Below are 21,032 nucleotides of genomic sequence, written 5' to 3'. Positions count from 1 at the left end.
TATTTTAATATCTAAACATTATTTTAATAGTTAAGTGGCCCTTCTCCCCCTTGCAAGCCCTGGGGAGAGTGAGGCCTTTCTTACCAGCGTCGGCGGGCCCCTTGCTTGGTGCCTGCCATGCTGTCCTAGCTGCCTCTGATCCTGCAGCCAGGGAAGAAGACACCGCTCCGCCCGGTAAGCAAGCGAGCGAGGCAAGTGGGTGGGCTGGGAAACGCTGAGGACTCGGAAGAGGGGACGGGACTTCCAAGTCCCTCTTCCAAGTCCTCCACGTTTCCCACGTGGCCCGGCTGTAGCAGTGGCAGAAAAAGGAGCCTGGCCGCCTCTTCCAGGCTCCTCTGCTGCCGCCCACCCTCACTCTCTCACCCACCCACCTTCCCTTACTCACTCACTCGCTTACTGGGTGGAGCGGTGTCTTCTTCCCCGGTTGCAGGAGCAGAGGCAGCTAGAGCAACATGGCAGGCACCAAGCAAGGGGCCCGCCGGCGCTGGCAAGAAAGGCTTCACTATCCCCGGGGCTTGCAAGGGGGAGAAGGGCCACTTATGTAACTATTAAAAGCAGCAATGGGGTGGATAAATAAATAAATAAATTCTGAGAAACAGCGAGTCCATGATAAGCGAACCACGAAGTAGTGGGGGAACACTGCATATGTTTCTCCACTGCAATATAATCCAGTTCAAAGCAAATAATATGGATTTTATATGGCAGTGTTGAAGGGGACTGAGACCCCTTCCACACAGCTGAATAAAATCCACATTGAACTGGAATATATGGCTGTGTGAACTCAGATAATCCAGTTCAAAGCAAATATTTCTGATTATCTGCCTTGTTATTCTGGGTTATATGGCTCTGTGGAAGGCCCTGAGTTTATCGAGAGCTGACACAAAATGTTCTGGGATAAGCAAAATGTGTATAGATCTTCAAACTAAAAATCAGAAAGAACAGGAACAATATCTGGGGCATTATTGCATTTTTAATCAATCTGGATGTGCAATTTAATGAGCTCTCTGTTTGTGTTCAATTCACTCAAGAGCAGAAGAATAGAAGAGTTGGTGGGATTTTGCCCTTTCCTGTAAACTTGGGCAAAAGCAAACTATTGCAGCTTCTCTGTTCTCCTTCATTAATAACATTTTCCATTTTGAACACACTCTGATATTACTTGGCCAAACATGTCTTGGTTTTCATCTGTGAAATCTTAGAAGGCATGAGATCCACATGTGGAAATAATTATGACAAATTTATTGAATTTGTTGCAAAAGAATTATCTCTATATTGCTCTTCACCAGAGCTTTTGAAGTTCTGAAAAAAATTAATTGTATTTATTCATAGTCTCAACGGTTATCTCTATGCCCAAAAAGAAAATTGGAATATGGTATTTAAATGCCTCTGTAAGTGGCATGATGTGATATATTTTAACTGTTGTACTGTTTTATTTCAACATTTCTAAATAAAATAATATTACAAAAACCCTTCAAGCTGGTGGAATAACTACCCAGCATGAACCCAGGGCATAATGATTCGAAGTTGGGAATTCCCACACCTAAGGCTCAAAAAATGCAATCCACAATGGCAACGAGGTTGTTCAAATCTCACGAACATCCATGGGAATTCAGGCAGGTTACTGTATGAGGGAAGCATGCAAGCAACCCAACACTAACTTGGTTATTCAAGTATTTTTAAAGCACTGTTTTTATTCTTTTTGCCACTGCTGTGCACAGTGAGGCAGTATATCCCATCTGTTTACAAGAATGTTCGGGCTCCCTCTCCCCACCCCACACCTTGAATAGTGACTGTTAATTTTGAACCCAGCGTGAAGGACAGTTATAACTGTGAACAATGTGATTTGCTGCCATTTCACTTGGGCACTAAATTCTATTTTATAACTTTCATTTTGATCATGCTATTAAAGTTATTATGCTTGCGGGGTGGAAGCACATTGTAATGTAATTACAATGTAGGTCTCAAGCCTACCTTTGGATTCAGTCTGTACAATTCTAGAATTATTACAATCGTGGTACCACGAACAAATATAGGGACTTTTTTTTTTTTTTTTTTGCTTTTCAGTTTCAGCAGGAAACACGTCACACCACTGTGTCTCCCAGCTTTCTACAAAGAGAGTTTTCTGTAAGGCTTTGAATTGTCCCATCACAATTGCCCCCCTTCACAAGACACAGATGGGAAGATGGCTTCCTATCATCAAGGGGAAATGCTGCTCACATCCGCAGTGTCTTGTACACTCCAACCTCCCAGTTTGGCAAGGACATCCCAATTAATCCTTTGTCATCCCACTCTTCCAGATGCGTTTAAAATGTCCCAGTCTTCTTTCTCCTTCTCCCTGTTTTTACTCAGCTTACTTCATTAGTAGCCCATAAAATTCAAACTGTAAAAGTATTTTAATTGACACCGCAGGGGGGAGAAAGAAGTGCTGAAATCTTGTCCTTCCCTGTAGACTCACACTGTTTTTCATAGCCTCATAAACCGTGACAGTCCTCTCCACTAAAATCAACATTGACACTGAAATACAACACCGTCTGAACTCTGTGAGTGCAGCATTCTTCCCAATGAAGCAGAAAGTGTTTGAGGATTGAGACAATCGAGACAGTGTGGACTCAGGTAACCCAGTTCAAAGCAGATCTTGTGAGATTTTCTGCCTTGATATTCTGGGTTAAATGACTGGGTGCAGGGCCTGAAGATGGTCCAAATTACATATGGGGAAGCTGTACTTACCTTTATTTCAATTCTCTTTCACATCCAGCTGCATGTGTACCTCTGTACCAAGGCTGTATTAAATCACTTGGAACTGAACGAGTAATGATGCTAATTTCCAAAGAATGAGTCATTTGTACATAGGCTCATAAAACTGTCAACAAGCTAATAGCTCATCTGTCCACTCAGTTATGTTTTTGGTGTGCTTCCTGCCTCCATGTGCTATGATCTTGTATGCAAATATTTTGTTTCTTGGTGTAAAATTGAAAGATAGGAGGACATGTAGTATATTTAAATTTACATTAAAGCTCTAATGGATTTGGTGGTACTTCCAAATCATTATGTCTATATTTACAAAACTAACAATATCATTGTAGTTGCTTAGATTTCGTTGCAGTTATAACTGACTTTACTACCACCACCACCACTACTTACTGCTGCATCCTCAGCCTTTCTAGTTTTTAAATTGTCGGAGTATCTATTTGGAAGTTTTGCACTAATGATGTTATTTTAACTCCATTGACCAAGATTATGTGTTCCTAAACTTGCTTTTAGCCATGTGCTTCTGTTTCTCACAAATATGAGGATCACTATATTCTAGATATGAAATGAAGAGTGTAAGCTCCTATATTTTTCTGCTTTAGTTTGTGATCCTAGCATTTATTAATGTGTGTGATAGATTAGAGTTCTGGTATGATTAATATGCTTGTATGCAGTTCATATGCACCAGTTTTATACTCCATATTGCTTTATGCACTAGATTTGCATATTATTATTATTATTATTATTATTATTAGTAGTAGTAGTAGTAGTAGTAGTAGTATTTCCATCCTACCTATCCCCCAGATGAAGATTCAAAGCAGTTTGCAACAGTTAAAAAAGACATTGTTAAAAATTCACAAAATATAAAAGTTACAAGAATAAAACCAGATTAAAATATGCATCATTAAAACACATCCACACACTAGCACAACAATTAGCAACAACCAGCTCATTGTGCAACATAGGCTTTATATATGCACTTATCAAATGCCAGTGAAAATAGAAATTTACCATGTTAATCATAGATATTTTATGTAAAGCAGAAATTGCAATGACTATTTTAAAAATTCATACTTTACTAATATGTTTATGGAGCCAACCAAAAAGGCACCAAAGTGTCTCTACCTTGATTATGAAACGCCCTGCCAAAGGAAGCTGGCTGGCTCCATCTGTTTTAAACTTCGACGTACAGCTAAAACAGTGCTTTTCTGCATCGCCCTTGCTGTCTGAAAGTGTCCTGTTTTAACTGTATGTTTTAAAATGATAGTTTAGGGTTGTATTAGGGCTGTTTTAAAAGTTTTTTTAAAAAAAAATAACGTGTTTTTAATTTTTAAATTTGTATTGTTTTTATTGTTTGTATATAACACAACCTTCATATCCATAAAGGACACTTGGATATGTGAAACTCTGGAAAATAGCAAATCCTACTATCTCTAATGACATGAACAATGAAGGTATTAAGAAGATGGTGCAGCTTAAACCGTGCGTAGTTGTGGAAGTCATGCTATAACACTTTGGGAATCCTCATGGGCTGAAAGCTGCTATAAGCACCACACATAGAGCAGAGCAGAACATAATTTTGGAGCATGAGCAACAAGTTACCATACTTCGATGCTTCAGAAAACAATTGGGAGAGGATTTCGCATTACTGCTTTTTCTTTGCCTGAAAAAAATCTTAAGGATTGGGACCAGGGTTTGCAGAGGAAGGATGTCTCTGAATTCTGGATACAAAGGAAATTGATATTGATCTTATGGCCTTAAATAGCCCAAAGCTATAACATAGAGGCACCTTCCACACAGCTGAATAAAATCGCACATTTTCTGCTTTGAACTGGAATGGCAGTGTGGATTCAGATATCCCAGTTCAAAACAGGTATTGTTGTATTTTCTGCCTTGATATTCTGTGTTATATGGCTGTGTGGAAGGGCCTGGGTTATCTGAGTTCATACTGCCATATATCCCAGTTCAAAGCAGATAATGTAGGATTTTCTACCTTGATATTCTGAGTTATATGGCTGTGTGAAAGGGCCCTGGGCCTACACTGCCATATATTCCAGTTCAACGCAGAAAATGTGGGATTTTATTCAGGGCCCTTCCACACAGCTGAATAAAACCCCACATTTTATTCATTTTATAGCTGTGTAGCTGTGCTTTCTGCTGTTTGGAAGGGGCCCCAGGGCACTTTCACACAGCTATATAACCCAGAATATCAAGGCAGAAAATCCCAGAATACCTGCTTTGAACTGGGTTATCTGGGGGCCCTTCCACACAGCTCAGAGACTCAAACTAGATACAATTCTATATATGGTATATTTACCCTTAGTTTTTTTTTCTGAGTAAACATGAGCAGGTTTGCTCTATTGGGTTGCAATTCCATAGATACATAGCTGAGAGCAAGCTTCGCTGACCATAACTTTCCTAAGTGATGCATCAAGCACAGTCAGCATCTGTCAGGCTTTACATTTCCTTACCTGATTTACATGGTCCTTTGTGCTTTATGCTGCTATTTGTTCCCTTCTCTGCGTAAGCCTCCCTGAACTGGCAGATGTTCTCATAGGTCCTTCCATCAGGTCCACACACCATCTCTTCTGATTTGCACACACATTGCGGCTCAGGGATTTCTCCAGATTTTATGTCGTCCACATCCAAGTGGCACTCCAGGTTGTCTCCACAGTGTCCATAGAAGTTGCTGCCTTGGTCCAGGTCACAGATTTGTCCTTCTATGTTTCCACATTCAGGACAGCAACCACATAGGTCTAAGACGGTTCCAGCCCGGCAGTTTGTGGGCACGGGGCAGTGCTCCATATGGCATGGCCCACAGCCATCCCCTTCTCTTAGCAATCGCAGCCAGCCCCTGTGGTACCAGGCAGGGAAGGTCTGAGAAACCTCCCCCAGGGCTCCGACCAGCACAGCTATAACCACCAGGGGCTTCATCTTGAGAACGCCGAGAATAAGAAGCAAAGACCTTTGGAGTCGAGCCAGAAGGAAAGTGGAGAGCAGGCGGAAAAAAAGAGAGAGAGCAGGTCACATTCCAGTTTTGGAGTATGAGTCTAGAACAAACACACCGACCTTTAAAGAGAAACAAGCACCAGATACTTAATTCTTCTATATCAATAACAGTGAAAATAGATACTGATATTTTTACTACAGTTTTCAAAACAGTAACAGTGATGATTATGATCATGCTACATAGGCAAAGAAAATCTCTCCTGAAAACTTGCCCAACATTCCCCTAAAATGTGTCCTGTATGTCTTAAAAACACTTTTTCACCAAGCAAAACACAAAATCAAATAACACACTCATGATGCAACAGATAAAGAACAAACCTGTGTCACAAAAGCAAAGAAAAACACTATATGTACATTTCTGTAAAAGAAAATAAAAAGAAGAATTCTGCTCTTACATACTTTACCAATATCTGGTGTTTTCAAAAACTAAAAATAAATCACAGATCTTAACCCCTCCACCTTTCCAAAGAACCCCTCCACCTTTCCAAAATTACAATAGGAGTGTTCACTATCCCTAATATTATCTAGATGCTGTATGCTCTCCAGTGTACTTCAACAACTTTATAAATCACTGCAACTGTTAACATCACCACAAATTATTGGTTTTCCTGTACAGTGTGACCCCTATATCCATGGAGGTTATGTTCCAAGATTGGATGAATATGCAGAACCACAGATAATAATAAATGCTACTGAAATGAAGAACTTTGATCCAAGAATACCACCAGAGCCGGCCCAAGATAATTTTCAAGTGTAAGCGAATAGAAATTTTGGTGCCCCCCCCCCACACACACACACCAAACCACATGAACGGGCCAGCAGAGCATTGGATAAGCAAAAATGTTGGATAATATGAAGGGCAAGTATGAATAACTGCAGTTGATCACCTTGATTAGCATAGAATAGCCTTGCTAGACATGGTTATGGTTATTGAGCATTATTCCTAGCAGTGCAATAATTGAGGACTTTTTAAGTATTGACCACTGGACTGATTCTGGACTATGATTTTGAACTTATGTGGTTGTAATTGTTGTTTTTAGTAGTTTTTGTTTTAATGTTTGAGTTTAATTGTCATTATATTATTGGAATTTGTATGTCGGCCATCGAATTGTTGCCAATTGTGAGGCCACCCTGAGTCCTCTTCGAGTGAGAAGGGCGGGACAGAAGTATGGGAAATAAATAAATAAATAAATAAAATCAGGACAGTAAAAAAAGAACACTCAAAAACAGGGGAATTCCAAACATGAAACAATCAGGGCCAGCTAACACCTCTCAACAAAGATGTACAAACCCCACTTGCTTAGTTTCCAACAGACCTCACAACCTCTGAGGATGCCTGCCATAGATGTGGCCCTCCTCTGGACACTTTCCAGCATTATTTGGCAGAGAAGGAGAAAGAATTTGGGCCCTTCCACACAGCTCTATAACCCAGGATATCAAGGTAGGATAACCCACATTACCTGCTTTGAACTGGATTGTCTGAGTCCTTACTGCCATATATCCCAGTTCAAAGCAGGTAATGTGGGTTATTTATTTGAAGCCATTCTTCCACGTTCTAGTCTCCAAGGCAGAAGATAACAAGCTTGCTCCCTCCTCCCTATGACTGCCTCTCACATAATTATACATGATGAGGAAATTCCCAGCTTGATTTCGTCCCCACAGGCTATATGATTATGTGGGATGCAGGCCTTCTTTGGGGTCAGAAACACCGTTTCCCGCCAAAGGGAAGGGGATGGGGTCTCAGAAACATAATGAGGCAACATAACACATGGGCAAGTAGGAACACATAAACAGAAACGCTTTTAGGGCAATTTTATATACATGAGAGATGTAGTTTCCCAAAGTACCCTAGCAAGCCAGACTCCTTGGCACATAAATCCTGGGAGACTCTAAAGAGAGGGATGAAGGAAGGAATGTCCCCAAGTTTGGGAAGGCGCGGGGCCAGGATGGCCCCGATAGAGGGAAAAGATGAACTGATTGCAAAAGAGTGAATAAGTATGAGTTCTGAATTGCTTTTGTTATAGGGCAGTCGGTGGCTCCCAGAGAGAGCACGCCACACTCAGAACCAGGAGGCTGCGAGTTCGAATCCTGCTCAGGGACAAAAATGTCAAAATCAGTTGGAAATGTTTTGCCAGAGAAGGCAAGGCTTGACAGCTCGATTTATTTATTTACTACATTTATATGCTGCCCTTCTCACCCCAAAGGGGACTCAGAGCAGCTTACAAATTACATTCACATACAATACATTATATTATTAGCATAGTAAAATAATAGTATTAAATTACTATATTGTACTAAATCATTACATTGTAATATTATTAGTAATATTACATTTAATATATAACATATAATTAAAATTATTAAATTGCATTATTATCAGTATTATATCGTAATAATAAATAAATAAATAAAGTTTTATTATTCTTATTCTTAGAAGATAAAGGGAAAAGATAAATGATTACAAAGAGCGAATAAGTATAAGTTCCGGATTGCTATTGTTAAAGGGCAGTCGGTGGCTCCCAGAAAGAGCACCACACTCAGAACCAGGAGACTGCAAGTTCGAATCCCACTCAGGGACAAAAATGTCAAAATCAGCTGGAAAAAGGCATGGAGGGTTCGGGGCGCACGGAGAGCTGCCAAGGCACATGTTTTGCCCGAGAGCGCCCCCCGTCGACGTGCGCCCAACTCGGAGGCGTAATTGGCGTGCCATGTTGGACCGGCCCTGAATACCACAGAGGTGTACTGTAGAACCTAGAAAATGCCTACAGAAGACTTATTTTGCCAGATGTAGATGAATGAAACTATGGATCCTGGTCCCACAGATGTGAAGGTTGTACTGTAATGAGTTATCATTTTTTCTGATAATAAGTGTGCAATAAAGTTGTGTTTCCAAATACAAACTTTATTTCAAAAATAGCAAAATAAGAGGAAGCAATGTTACTGTACATGTGCAATCAGTTGATTTTGCTTCAAATATGTTATCGAAACCCCAGGACCTCATAGAGGACCCCAAAGCCCACAGTCATGGAAAGGTCTCGATAGCCAAATCCAAGGCAACCTTTCACCCAGGGCCTTTCCACACAGCCATATAACCCAGAATATCAAGGTAGAATAACCCACAATATCTGCTTTGAAGTGGAATATCTGAGTCCACACTGCCATATATCCCAGTACAAAGCATATAACGTGGGATTTTATTCAGCTGTGTGGAAGGGGCCCCAGAAACCTAATTTGGGCTAACCTCCACATATGACTTTTAGCCTGAACATACAAGTTTCACAAGCACTCATACACTCACCAAGGGGAAACATAGGAAAATCCTATCACCTTTCAGGCTGCAAGCATAATGGAAGTTGCCTAACACCTTGCCTCTGTCCTCCTGGGAACCCATTCACCCTGGCTAATACCCATGGCCACCCATTATTTCTCCAGCACGGACCATTGTCCTCACCTAGGCTGGGAAAATGCCATCATTAGCACTCATTAGCTCAAACCTTGCTCACATTCTTTCTCTTCCCTCGCTTCATGAGAGGCGGAACAAGCAATAACCACAAAACTCCAAACTGAGCAATGACAATTTAATAAAGTTCCCGCCAAACCCAGAGACCAATCAGCAAAACAGCAGATGATGTGTCCTGGCCATCCAGCCCGTGGATTCTAGCCCGCCCCAGGCTGTCAATCAGCTTCCGGGCAGCAAAGTCTTTTGTTTCAAACTGCTGTAAGTTTGCATTGAGTTATGCCAATCTTTAGAGCACAGACTCTGCTGGAATCCACTTTGGCCAAAGTGAATAAAAAGCCTCTGTTCCTTTTGCCTTCAAACTGTCTGTGTTTCATCCAGTCTTTGGAGCTAGACACACCAAGCACCGAACCTGTGATTTTAGCAGAGCTGAGATTTTTAGCAGAGCATAAAGAGGATCTGAACCCTGTCTTAACTATTAACATTCACTTCCCTCCATGGTTAGATTATGAGTTGATTTTACAGCATGTTGAACTATTCTACTTTGGCTGGGAGGCAGGAAAGCCAAATTGTCATTCTCTCTTTTTACTAGTAAGATGCTGAAAACAATTAAAATATATAGAGCAGATTATTAAAATATGTAAAATTTATAATTTAATTATAAGATTGCAGAGCTTTATAGTCTAATAGCTCTGGTGTATTTTGCATAACAGTGAACAATTGCTTCCTTAAAGCACACAGTAGAATCATTTACTTGATGCTGGAGAATAAGTTAATTATGGATCCCTTGGCTTTGACTAATGGTTTTAATAATCACATTACTGTAGAATTAACTTATACTTTACCATGCTTATACTACTAATGATGAGAATTACAAAATTTATGTATCTTCAAAGTAAAATTGGCATGAAAAAGCTGCCTGTAAATACACCGGCTCCTCAGAGAATGTTTAATGGGTATCCAATCACTTCTGATTCGTCTCTCATTTATCCTCACCGTTGTTGTTGTTGTTTTTTTCTCTGAGGTCTCAAGACAATTACTAGTTTACAAGCAAAAGTGTAAATGTTCTTTGTGGTTATTTTGTTTATTTGTTTGTTTATATTTTGAAGTCGATTCCAACTTACAGCAACCCTATTGTGGGTTTTAAAGTAACATTTCTGAGCTTGGACTATCATGTCTGCCCTAAAGATATTACACAAAGAAATAAGAAGATGTTTGAGCTATAAATATTATAAAGAATAGAAATATATATTGTGCTTAGTGATTCTACACTGGGGTGGGGTGGATTTTATGTCTACAACCAGAAGGTTAAACTGTATTTGTCCTGGGTTCCTGTGAGTTTTCTCGGTTGTATGGCCTTGTTCCAGAAGCATTCTCTCCTGATGTTTTGCACACATCTATGGCAGGCATCCTCAGAGGTTGTGAGGTCTGCTGGAAACTAGGCAAGTAGGGTCTATATATCTTTGCAACGTCCAGAATGGGAGAAAGAACTCTTGTCTCTTTGAGGCAAGTGTGAATGTTGCAGTTGGCCACCTTGATTAGCATTGAATAGCCTTGCAGCTTCAAAGCCTGGCTGCAACATTCACACTTGCCTCAAACAAACAAGAGTTTTTTCTCCCACCCTGGACATTCCACAGATACATAAAAGCCATTTGCCTAGTTTCCAACAGACCTGGCTTCCTCTGAGGATGCTTGCCATAGATGTGGGCAAAACGTCAGAAGAGAATGCTTTTAGAACACAGCTATACAACCCGGAAAACTCACAGCAACCCAGTGATCCTGGCCATGAAAGCCTTCGACAACACATTGTATTTGTCCTATTTTTGCCTATGTTTTCCCCCTGATTTGTTTGATTGATTCACTGCCAAAGCTCTGTTCATCCTAAACTTATTCAAATTCAGCACAAAGTCCTGAACTACTTATGACTGGAGATTTATTTATTTATTTATTATTTTTATGCTTGCCTTCTCTACAATCAACAACACCTGACACTAATTTATACTTCAAAGACATTTTTTGTCAAAAGACAATTTCATCATCATATGCCATGCATTACCAAGTCAAGTAGAATAATGCAGCAGAATGCAAACCTTAATAGAATACTGAGAGATGACTGAAAGGCAGGATATGAATAAAAATACAATTTCCTAAACAATTTACTTAAAGGCACCGCTGTTCTTAAGCAAAATGGCTTTGCAAATATTCTGATGGGGAAGCATTACAGCTAGGGATAACAATGCAAAGTGACTTTTATTTGAGAAAGTTGCTGTTTCCCTTCTAAAGACAGTTGTCACAAGAAATTTCAGTTATGAAACAATTTCTGCCTGGGAAGCTAAGCAAACGATCGTAATGCAAATACCCAAATACACTCCAGGGCACTTGAGAGATAGAGTTCTTTCAGTTTAATGCAATACAAAAATACTAAAAGTGACAACAACAAAAATAGACCAATTTGTGCATATCAATCAGAACAATGCCCCAAAGCGGAGCAGAACAGTGAGATGTTTTTAAAATGCATTCACACAGAGAGAGCAAAAAAAGGCAATAGGAACATTTGCTAAGGGGCAGTAACAAAGCAGGCCCTACTTTGTTTATAAGAGCATTTAACAATCATGTAGGAGGCTTTAGGGTGTCTCACAAGGAGAGTAATGCTCATATTCACAAGCAGGTGAGCAACAACTAGTCTTATACCAGTACTATGATATTTATTTATTATTTTATTTTATTTACATCATTTCTATCCCGCCTTTCTCACCCGAAGGGACTCAAGACGGCTTACATACCTAGCAAAAAATTCAATGCAAATAAAACAACAATATAATCCAATAAAACACAAAGCAATTAAAACAATTTATATTAAGGATTAAAACACATGAGACAGTATATGAAACTTAAAACATATGAAATGCATAAATCCATTCGTCCAAAGACCTTGCTCATAATCCTTAATCTAGACCGTGACGAAGCTATAAAAACCTATTTGTTAAACGCTTGGGCACATAGCCAGGTCTTTAGTTTCTTTCTAAAACCCAGAAGAGATGGAGCCTGCCGGATGCCACAGGGGAGGGAGTTCCACAGCCGAGGAGTCACCACTGAGAAGGCCCTGTCTCTCGTCCCCACCAGCCAGGCTTTCGAGGCAGGTGGAACCGAGAGCAGGGCCTCCCCAGATGATCTTAAGGTTCTTGTAGGCTCATAGGAGGAGATACATTTGGACAGGTAAGTTGGACCAAAACCGTTTAGGGCTTTATAGGTCAAGACCAGCACTTTGAATTGGGTTCGGTAGCATAATGGCAGCCAGTGGAGTTGTCGCAATAGAGGAGTAGTATGCTCCCTGTACACTGCTCCAGTTATAAGTCTGGCTGCTGCCCATTGTACTAGCTGGAGCTTCCGGGCTGTCTTCAAAGGCAACCTCACGTAGAGCGTGTTGCAGTAATCTAAACGGGATGTAACAAGAGCGTGGACCACCGTGGCCAAGTCAGGTCCCAAAATTATGAGGTCAGGCCCTAAAATTATGAGAAGTCAGGCCCTAAAATTATGATTACTAGATAGACAGATAGATAGATAGATAGATAGAATTGAAACTTAATCTCTACAAAACCCAGTGAGCTGTGACTTATTGTCTCATATTAAACTTTTGTATAACTGTTCCTGGACTGTTGTCTGGTTATACCCATAATCCCTTCACAGTGAATTACTCGACGAAGGGAATTTACTCAAAGTGTGCACATCAGAGATCCCGGGATCCATTTCCTGCTCTCATGAATAAGATTGGGGCTATCTCTGACAATGATCTTTGTATATTGCCACACGGCATTCCTTTCAATCTTGTCCCTCTTAGAGGCAGATCACTAAAATGGACTGAGACTTCCAACACTCCAATGACTGCTTACTGAGTTTCCCGCCACCACCAAGAACCAACCAGCAAAGACATCTGATGGAGCCCTTAGCCACTCAGAGCACAGATCCTAACCAGACAGTTTTTCAGCCAATCAGGAGCTGGGGCAGGTTTCTTGAATAGCTGAAGAATGAAATAAAAATGCTCAGTGTTCACTATTGCATGTGGCAGGACTTTGGAGTCCTTTCTCCACTGACATCCTCTCTGGTCAGTGAGAATAAACCTCTGCTTTTGCCAGCTATGTCTGTGCCCTGTGGATTAGCTAGACACACTGGGTTCCTGAACCCATGGTTCTTGCAGATGCTGAAATCACATAACAAATACCACTATAAGGGTGTAACAGAGAAATAAAGAAGGCTAAGATTTCTTTGGCAAAAACACATAATAATAATAATAATAATAATAATAATAATAATAATAATAATAATAATAATTTATTTGTATCCCACCACCATCTCCCGGAGGGACTTGGAGCAGCTTACACACAATAACATAAAGTATGTTTACTTGCAAATGCTATAGGCTTCATAGCATCTCACAGCGCAAGACACTGTAACATATACCTGCGTTCTCTAAGCGTATATGATAAAAACTGCAAACTACAAAATGGAGGACAAACAGACTAACTGATGCAGGAAGAGAGAAGTCATGGTAAATACATGAAATTGCATGAGTATGTGCTATACCCAAACTCTTAGGCTCCATCTACGCTGTCATATAAAATCTGGATTATCTGCTGTGAACTGAATTATATTAGTCTGCGTTGCCATATAACCCAGTTCATAGCAGATAATCTGGATTTTATATGGCAGTGTAGAAGGGGCCTTAGAAAGGCATGCAATTACCGGGAGGGAACATTATTAAGTATGGCTATGCTAATATTGCTAATTGATAGAGAAGAGGATTTCATTTTTCTGTAGCATGGGAAGATGGAATACTGGATTGATGTATCACACTTCTGTGTGAAGGAAGGTGTCATAATGGGAAAGGTTGTATCCCGTAATCATAACTGAGTTGCCTTCTACACTGTCATATAATCCAGATTATCCAATCAAATAATCCACATTACCTGCTTTAAATTGGATTATCTGAGTCTACACTGCCATATAATCCCATTCAAAGCAGATAATTGGGTTTATATGGCAGAGTAGAAGGGACCAGAGTGAGAATCTCAGACTGAAAGCACTTCTTGAAAATGTGTCCATGCACATATCCTCTTTTGTAGGACATGTTTAGAAAAAAATAATGGCATATTCTGCTATTTTAGGTCCAACCATCTTTAATCTTTGGCTTCTAGCTCTGTTGCAGAACGTTATGCATTACAGATATTATTTGGCCAGCTCACAAACAAATGCAACACAAAAGACAGTAGAAAACAATAACAACCGTTCAGATTAAAAACACAGAGCACAAAACACACATAATTAGAAACACAAACTGTATTATATTTCCCAAAATATTTATTTTTATGTGCAAGTAGTCACCAAGGACCCCTGAGTTGGCTTAGATCAGCAGCATAGATGAGATGGGGGAATATTTTTAATTCTTCCCTATGGTGCCATTTCTGTGATCTAAATTGCCCTCCCCGCAGATCTTTTCTCCCCTATTTAGAAAAGGGTGCTACAAGTACCTCAACTGAAATCATTAAATGGTACAAAAAGGCCCATGTCAGTGAAAATAAAAAACAGCCTTCCCCCCTAATATTTGCAGTCTTGATTTTGCAGATTTGAACATTTATGGTTTTGATTAGAATGCAATACTGTGGTCAGCTTCCACTGGAAACTGAGCATAGAGTTGTGCTGGAAGACCTAGAAATTCCTGGAGAGATTTTCTCTTAGCTAAAAAATAGCAATTTATTTATTGACCTTTTTTTCCCTTTCACTGGACTCTTAAGCCCAGTTAAAGTGGATGGCTGACTGTACACAGAAATATCCAGTGTAATATGTGGTTTGGCTTCTCTGGGACTGCTTCAGTATTTCAAAGCTCCCATATTGCTCACATCGCAGTTTCAAAAAGTCAGACCTAAAATATTTGGAGACTTTATTCCTTGGGCTATATTCATTTTATACAGTATATTTTCATAGTCAAAATATGCATGGGAAGTTTCATTTCAAATAATATAATTGTAGCCCATGGTAATGCAAAAATCAGCTTTATTATGGTATCATGCATATTTAGGATATTTTAACTGTCTGAGGGACAGCTCCTGTCTAAGGGAATCCTTTGCAGGGAGGTGTTAGCTGGCCCTGATTGTTTCATGTCTGGAATTCATGTCTGGGTGAAACGTCAGCCCAGAAAACTCACAGCAACCCAATGATTCAGGCCATAAAAGCCTTCAACAACACAATGCTGAGAAATTTCTCTGTGGGCATTCTCCCTTCCTCTCCAATCTTCAACAACAGTAAAGTATCTAATGCATATATGATTCAGCAGAACGTATTGGCTTTATTATAAATTTACCTCATCAATACATATTTGATTTACATAAAATTAGTCTCCTCGGGCTGTCATGTTTAATTCTGTATGGGAAAGAAAAGACAAATATTGCTGCTACCACCCCAGCAAGAGTCTGTTGGTTGGGCTTCATCTTTTATGAAAAATGCATGAGCACCATGTCAACAGATGGAAGCATTTAAGTGTGGCACTATGTTTTCAAACAATTATGAGAGCCACATGTAGAATTCTCTTCAGAAAAAATACAAAGCGTAAGCTAAGCTCTTTCTTGTCAATGAATATTAAAATCAAGCTCCCTGAGGCTCCTGTTGGCACTTCATCACTATCACAAAAGTTGGTATGTGGGTTTTCTTGCAGCCGTGAAGGGGCAGAGATAACAGGTGAGTGTTTGTTCCTGGAGACTCACATTATTGAGCCTATAAGGGATTTAAAATGGCACAAGCATTTTCCCTGCCAGTTACTAATTTTGTTTACAAAATAGTATATGCTTCATATTGTGATAGATAGTATGATGGCGAAGTGTGTTAAAGCACTGAGCTGCTGAACTTGCAGACCAAAAGGTCCCAGGTTCAAATCCCGGGAGAGGAGTAAGCGCCTGCTGTTGCTCCAGCTTCTGCCAACTGAGCAGTTCGAAAACATGCCAGTGTGAGTAGATCAATAGGTACCGCTCCGGCGGGCAGGTAAGGGCGCTCCATGCAGTCATGCCGGCCACATGACCTTGGAGGTGTCTACGGACAACGCCGGCTCTTCGGCTTAGAAATGGAGATGAGCACCAACCCCCAGAGTCAGGCATGACTGGACTTAACATCATGGGAAACCTTTACCTTTTTTTTAGTAAACTAGGCCACCTGGTGGCACAGCTGATTAAACTGCTGAGCTGCTGAACTTGCTGACTGAAAGATTAGCAGTTCGAATCCAGGGAGCTTGGTGAGCTCCTGCTGTTAGCCCCAGTTTCAGCCAACCTAGCAGTTCGAAAACATGCAAATGTGAGTAGATCAATAGGTACTGCTCCTGCAGGAAGGTAATGACATTCCATGCAGTCATGCCAGCCACATGACCTTGGAGGTGTTTTTGGACAATGCCAGCTCTTTGGCTTAGAAATGGAAATGAGCACCAACCCCCAGAGTCGGACACGACTAGACTTAATGTCAGGGGAAACCTTTACCTTTACCTTAGTAAACTAGAATCTCACTGGACTCCCACTCTAGCTGGATCTACACTGCCATATAATCCAGTATCTGATTTCAAATTATCTGCTTTGAACTGATTGTTTCATATCACACATACATATTATTAGTTCTGAATAAAAGGTTTGCTAACACGTGTGGAAGCGCTCTTCTTTCTTGTGGTGTAGAAACATATCACCATTCTCCCCGTGTTATTGATTGGTTCACCTTAGGTTTGCCATAAGTCTGAAGACACACATCATATGCAGGGCTTTTGCTTGTATTCACAAAAGCACTGATAAACCATTTTTTTCACCTGTGGTAAGTGGTGATAAAAAGGTTCAGTAAATCTGATGATAAAACAAGCATTAGAGGCTGCTGTTCTAAAGACATTTAACTGCTGGGAGTAAACCTTATTGGACACAAGGGAACATGGCATCAGAGTTTATACAGTAGGGTTTTTTTTTTGAAGTGAGAGTAGTCATGGTGATGGTTTGAAGTAGTCCGCTGGGAAATGTGTCCTCTTTTTTGTTTTTCAAAATATGGTACCCCTACAGGGGCTGAGGATGGACTTTTAAACACTGAAGAAAGCACATAATTATTACTGATAATTAAACATATATAGCGCATGCTGTTGACTGTTTGGCATTGTGGTAAAATGTAATCTGGGTTTAGGTGCTACATAGTGACAGTGAATGTGGAATTTTGGCCACTTACTGAAAAGCAGCCACTGCAAAAAAAAGAGGTCTGCTCTCCTTTTGCTCAGGAGTGAACTTCACGTGAGTGAACTTCAACATGAAGGAAAATTGCAAAGGGATTCTGTTTCTGCCTATTGCACTGGAGATAGTTCATAGGAGGATGTGAGAACATCAGTCGGCTGCTTCCTAATTGACAAAGGAACAGACCCTGGACAATTGCAGCAGCTGCTTCCCAGTACGTAGTGATTAGAGGATTGGGACAGGATTACTGTTTAGAAAATGCATGGGCAAACTTTGGCCTTCAAGGTGTTTGGGACTTAAGAGACCCATAATTCCTAACAGCCGGTAAACTGGCTGGGATTTCTGGAAGTTGAAGTCCAAAACACCTGGAGGGCCAAAGTTTGCCTATGGCTGGTGTAGCATGTTTATGCATATGTAAATCCCCAACACCATTTCAGCCATCAATTGATATAGGATTTTATTGCCAAAAGCTGCTATCCCATGGCATTCATGCAAGCAACTTACCAGAATGGCAACCTTTGCTATCACTCCTCTCCATTCACCATGCAACTGCAATTGCTGATCTATAGTCCCACAACATTACTTCCCATTAGCAGTGTAATTCCATCCTTCCCTAATTTTTTTTCTAATTTTTATAAAAGCAACTTCGTGTCTTTGAAGATGTTTGCACATAAGTTGTGTTACAGATAACATTTTAAAACTTTTAAAAGTAGGGGGTTCATTGGGATCATGCAGCTTTCCCTAGTTGGGGTGTGTATGGTCCTCAGACCTCTGCTGATGTTATGGTCTAAATCTGGGGTCCATTAGCATGCAGATAATGCATTATATCTCTGAGCTGAGTGTCCTTCCAACAGTATACAATAATTATAGACCAAAAATTAGAACATAAATATGAATCCTAAGTCACTTTTCCTGCACTATTCAAAGAAATTGTGAGGTAGAACATAGGCATCATCTTTTGTTTGGGATCTAAAAGACATGACACCATGTATCCATGTTTTTGAAAGAGTACAATTCTTTATTACATTTTCTAGGGTTTTTTTTCTAAATGTCAAAATCTTCAAACCAACATTTCATTACTAGCATGTGTGCTCATTCACCTTACAATTGCTAGTTCTGTTTTGAAGTCATTTCCTGAAATGTTGCACTTTATAAAATGTATGATTTATGAATATGCGGTTTTGATCCTTTGCAATGGACTGTGGGAGAAATGGCTCAATAAAATGTTATTAAAGAAAAATCCATAATGTTTCATATGTTGTGCTCATTTCAGAGAGCAAGGAGCCTGGAGTAACTTTAATCAATCATATGGTAAGCGCCCGCTAGATGCACTTGGCAGGTGTCATAGGGAAACCTTCTCAGGCGCCTTGCATCAACCCAAATCTGCCATGGAAAACTGTCATCTCCATAAGAGACTGGGAAACATTCTTGGCCAACAGCGGCACTCTATCAATCTACCTAAACCTTTGAACTCAAGCAGTGCAATCTACCTTCTTTCACATTAGGAGACACAGGGTCATTCATTTAGTACACAATGCTCAAAATGTTGCTTGAATGTTGATACCATTTATCTAATAGATTATTAAATGCAAAGGTCAAAACTCTTTTCTCATTTGAGAGATATATGTGATGCTTGCGATCCTGTTTTCTAAAATGGACTGAGATTCTTGCATCTTACCAATATCCAAGAAACTAAATTTTTACAAGTGTGAATTTTATAAGAAGGAAGTTCTGAGAATGGGTTGAAAAGAGGAGAGGACGGAGTGAAAAGAGCAGAAAGACAGCATTGCCAGACCAAGTGTGTAGAAGGTAAAGAAAAATCAGAATGACCTGGAAGAGATGGGGGGAGGAAGTGCTGGAGAAGTTATGGAAAACAGGATTGCTTTGCAACAGGCAGAAGCCGAATTGAAGGACAGAGCTGGGAGGGAAAAGTGAAAGAAAGGGGAAGGGGTTTGGTTTGTGTGCATGCGTGTTGTTTACTTCAATCTACTATGATCAGCTATAAAACCCATGATGCAGAACAGTCAAATGGAGCACTTTCTTGCACCCATCCCTTAGTGTTACTCTGTAGATTAAACTATTGTATTCTAATCTCCTTGTTTCTAGTGTCTGATTGGAAATTTAAACTAGAGATTTTGGGGCATTGAGCCTCAACAATCCATTTTGGATATAGGAGCATCTGCATAGCAAAGTAGGACTGCTCCAATGGCTTCATGCAAGACAAATAGTGAACCTCTATAAGAAGTACAGCCAGCCTTCCATAGCCACAGTTTCTGCATCCATAGACTGAACCCTCCACGACTTGAGAATATTACCTTTTCTAAAGCAAACTTTGAATTTTCCATCCAAAAGACACCATTTTACAATGCCATTTTATACAATAGGGTTTGAGCATCCACAGATTTTGATAGCCACAGGAGACTCTTGGGACCAAACTCCACTGATATCATGAACTCCCTGTATTCATATTATCAGCAGTGGAGGGAATAACTTTTTTTAATTACCAAAAGGAGCAATAAAATTTAAAAAAACCTAATACATTGCAAGAAAAGTTTCCATCTGAACATTAAGGGAAACTTCCTGATTATAGTTCAATAGTGGAATAATGGGGTCTTCTTTTTTTGGCAGTCTTTATAAGGAGGTTTGATGACAGCCTCTCAAGAGTGCTGTTTTCCTCAATGGCATAGGATTGGAATCGATGGCTGTATGAGTCTATGAAAAAAATGAATAAATAAAGCACAAGTCTGGGAGATTTGGTCCAAATTGAATCCCATATGTCAGAGTAAAGGGCAAAAGACCCAACCTGGATTAAGAAGGTGATGAAAGCGAAGCATGGGGTTTACCCTTTGCTTTTAGATTGTAGCCTCAATCTAGAAAGGAATCTTGGTAGTGCATCTGCTATTTGCATTGGAAGAAAAGTTTCCATTTATGTAAGTGAACACTTTTCTTCAAAGGTCCCAGGAGGTTTGATCCAGATTAGGTTGTAACATAGATAGCAGCCCTTGCCAGAGTGGGTTCCTCGTGATTTGTTTACCTGCTAAAAACTCTACATATTGTTTCATCCATCTTAGGCCCCATCCACATTGATACTGTATAAAAAATGCAGATTATCTGTTCTGAACTGGCAGAGTAGACTCATATAAAGGTAAAGCATTTTCCTTGACATTAAGTTTAGTTGTGTCCAACTCTGGGGGCTGGTGCTCATCTCCATTTCTAAGTTGAAGAGCTGAAGTTGTTTGTAGACAACTCTAAGATCATGTGGCTGGCACGACTGCATGGAGGGCCATTACCTTCCCACCGGAACGGTACCTATTGATCTACTCACATTTGCATGTTTTCAAACTGCTAGGTTGGCAGAAGCTGGGGCTAACAGTGGAAGCTCACCCCACTCCCTGGATTCAAACCCCTGACCTTTCGGTCAGCAAGTCCAGCAGCACAGCGGTTTAACCCGCTGAGCCATGGCTGCTCCTTCTGACTGTACAGCACATGTATTCCAGGAAAAGGTACATGCAAAGTTACAATGGAATAGGAATCCAACAAACAGAAGGATCCTATGTATCTCCCTTTCTGCAATGATAGAAATTGGG

At 40.2% G+C, this 21,032-nt stretch overlaps 1 protein-coding gene across 3 annotated transcripts in view; it reads right to left on the bottom strand.

The window, feature by feature from the left end:
* The window catches only part of LOC100555316 (kazal-type serine protease inhibitor domain-containing protein 1), a 32,219-nt gene that overhangs the window by 10,674 nt on the left and 513 nt on the right, over positions 1-21,032 (bottom strand). For all 3 annotated transcript variants that reach the window (XM_062957996.1, XM_062957991.1, XM_062957994.1), the window contains exon 2: positions 5,217-5,710. In XM_062957996.1, coding sequence (XP_062814066.1) covers positions 5,217-5,679 — 463 coding nt within the window. In that variant the 5' untranslated portion in view covers positions 5,680-5,710. The remainder of the gene's footprint in view (positions 1-5,216; positions 5,711-21,032) is intronic.

The sequence above is a fragment of the Anolis carolinensis genome, chromosome 1 (assembly GCF_035594765.1).
Source record: "Anolis carolinensis isolate JA03-04 chromosome 1, rAnoCar3.1.pri, whole genome shotgun sequence".
In the NCBI taxonomy this organism is placed as follows: domain Eukaryota; kingdom Metazoa; phylum Chordata; class Lepidosauria; order Squamata; family Dactyloidae; genus Anolis; species Anolis carolinensis.
This window is presented reverse-complemented; position numbering and strand designations above follow the sequence as displayed.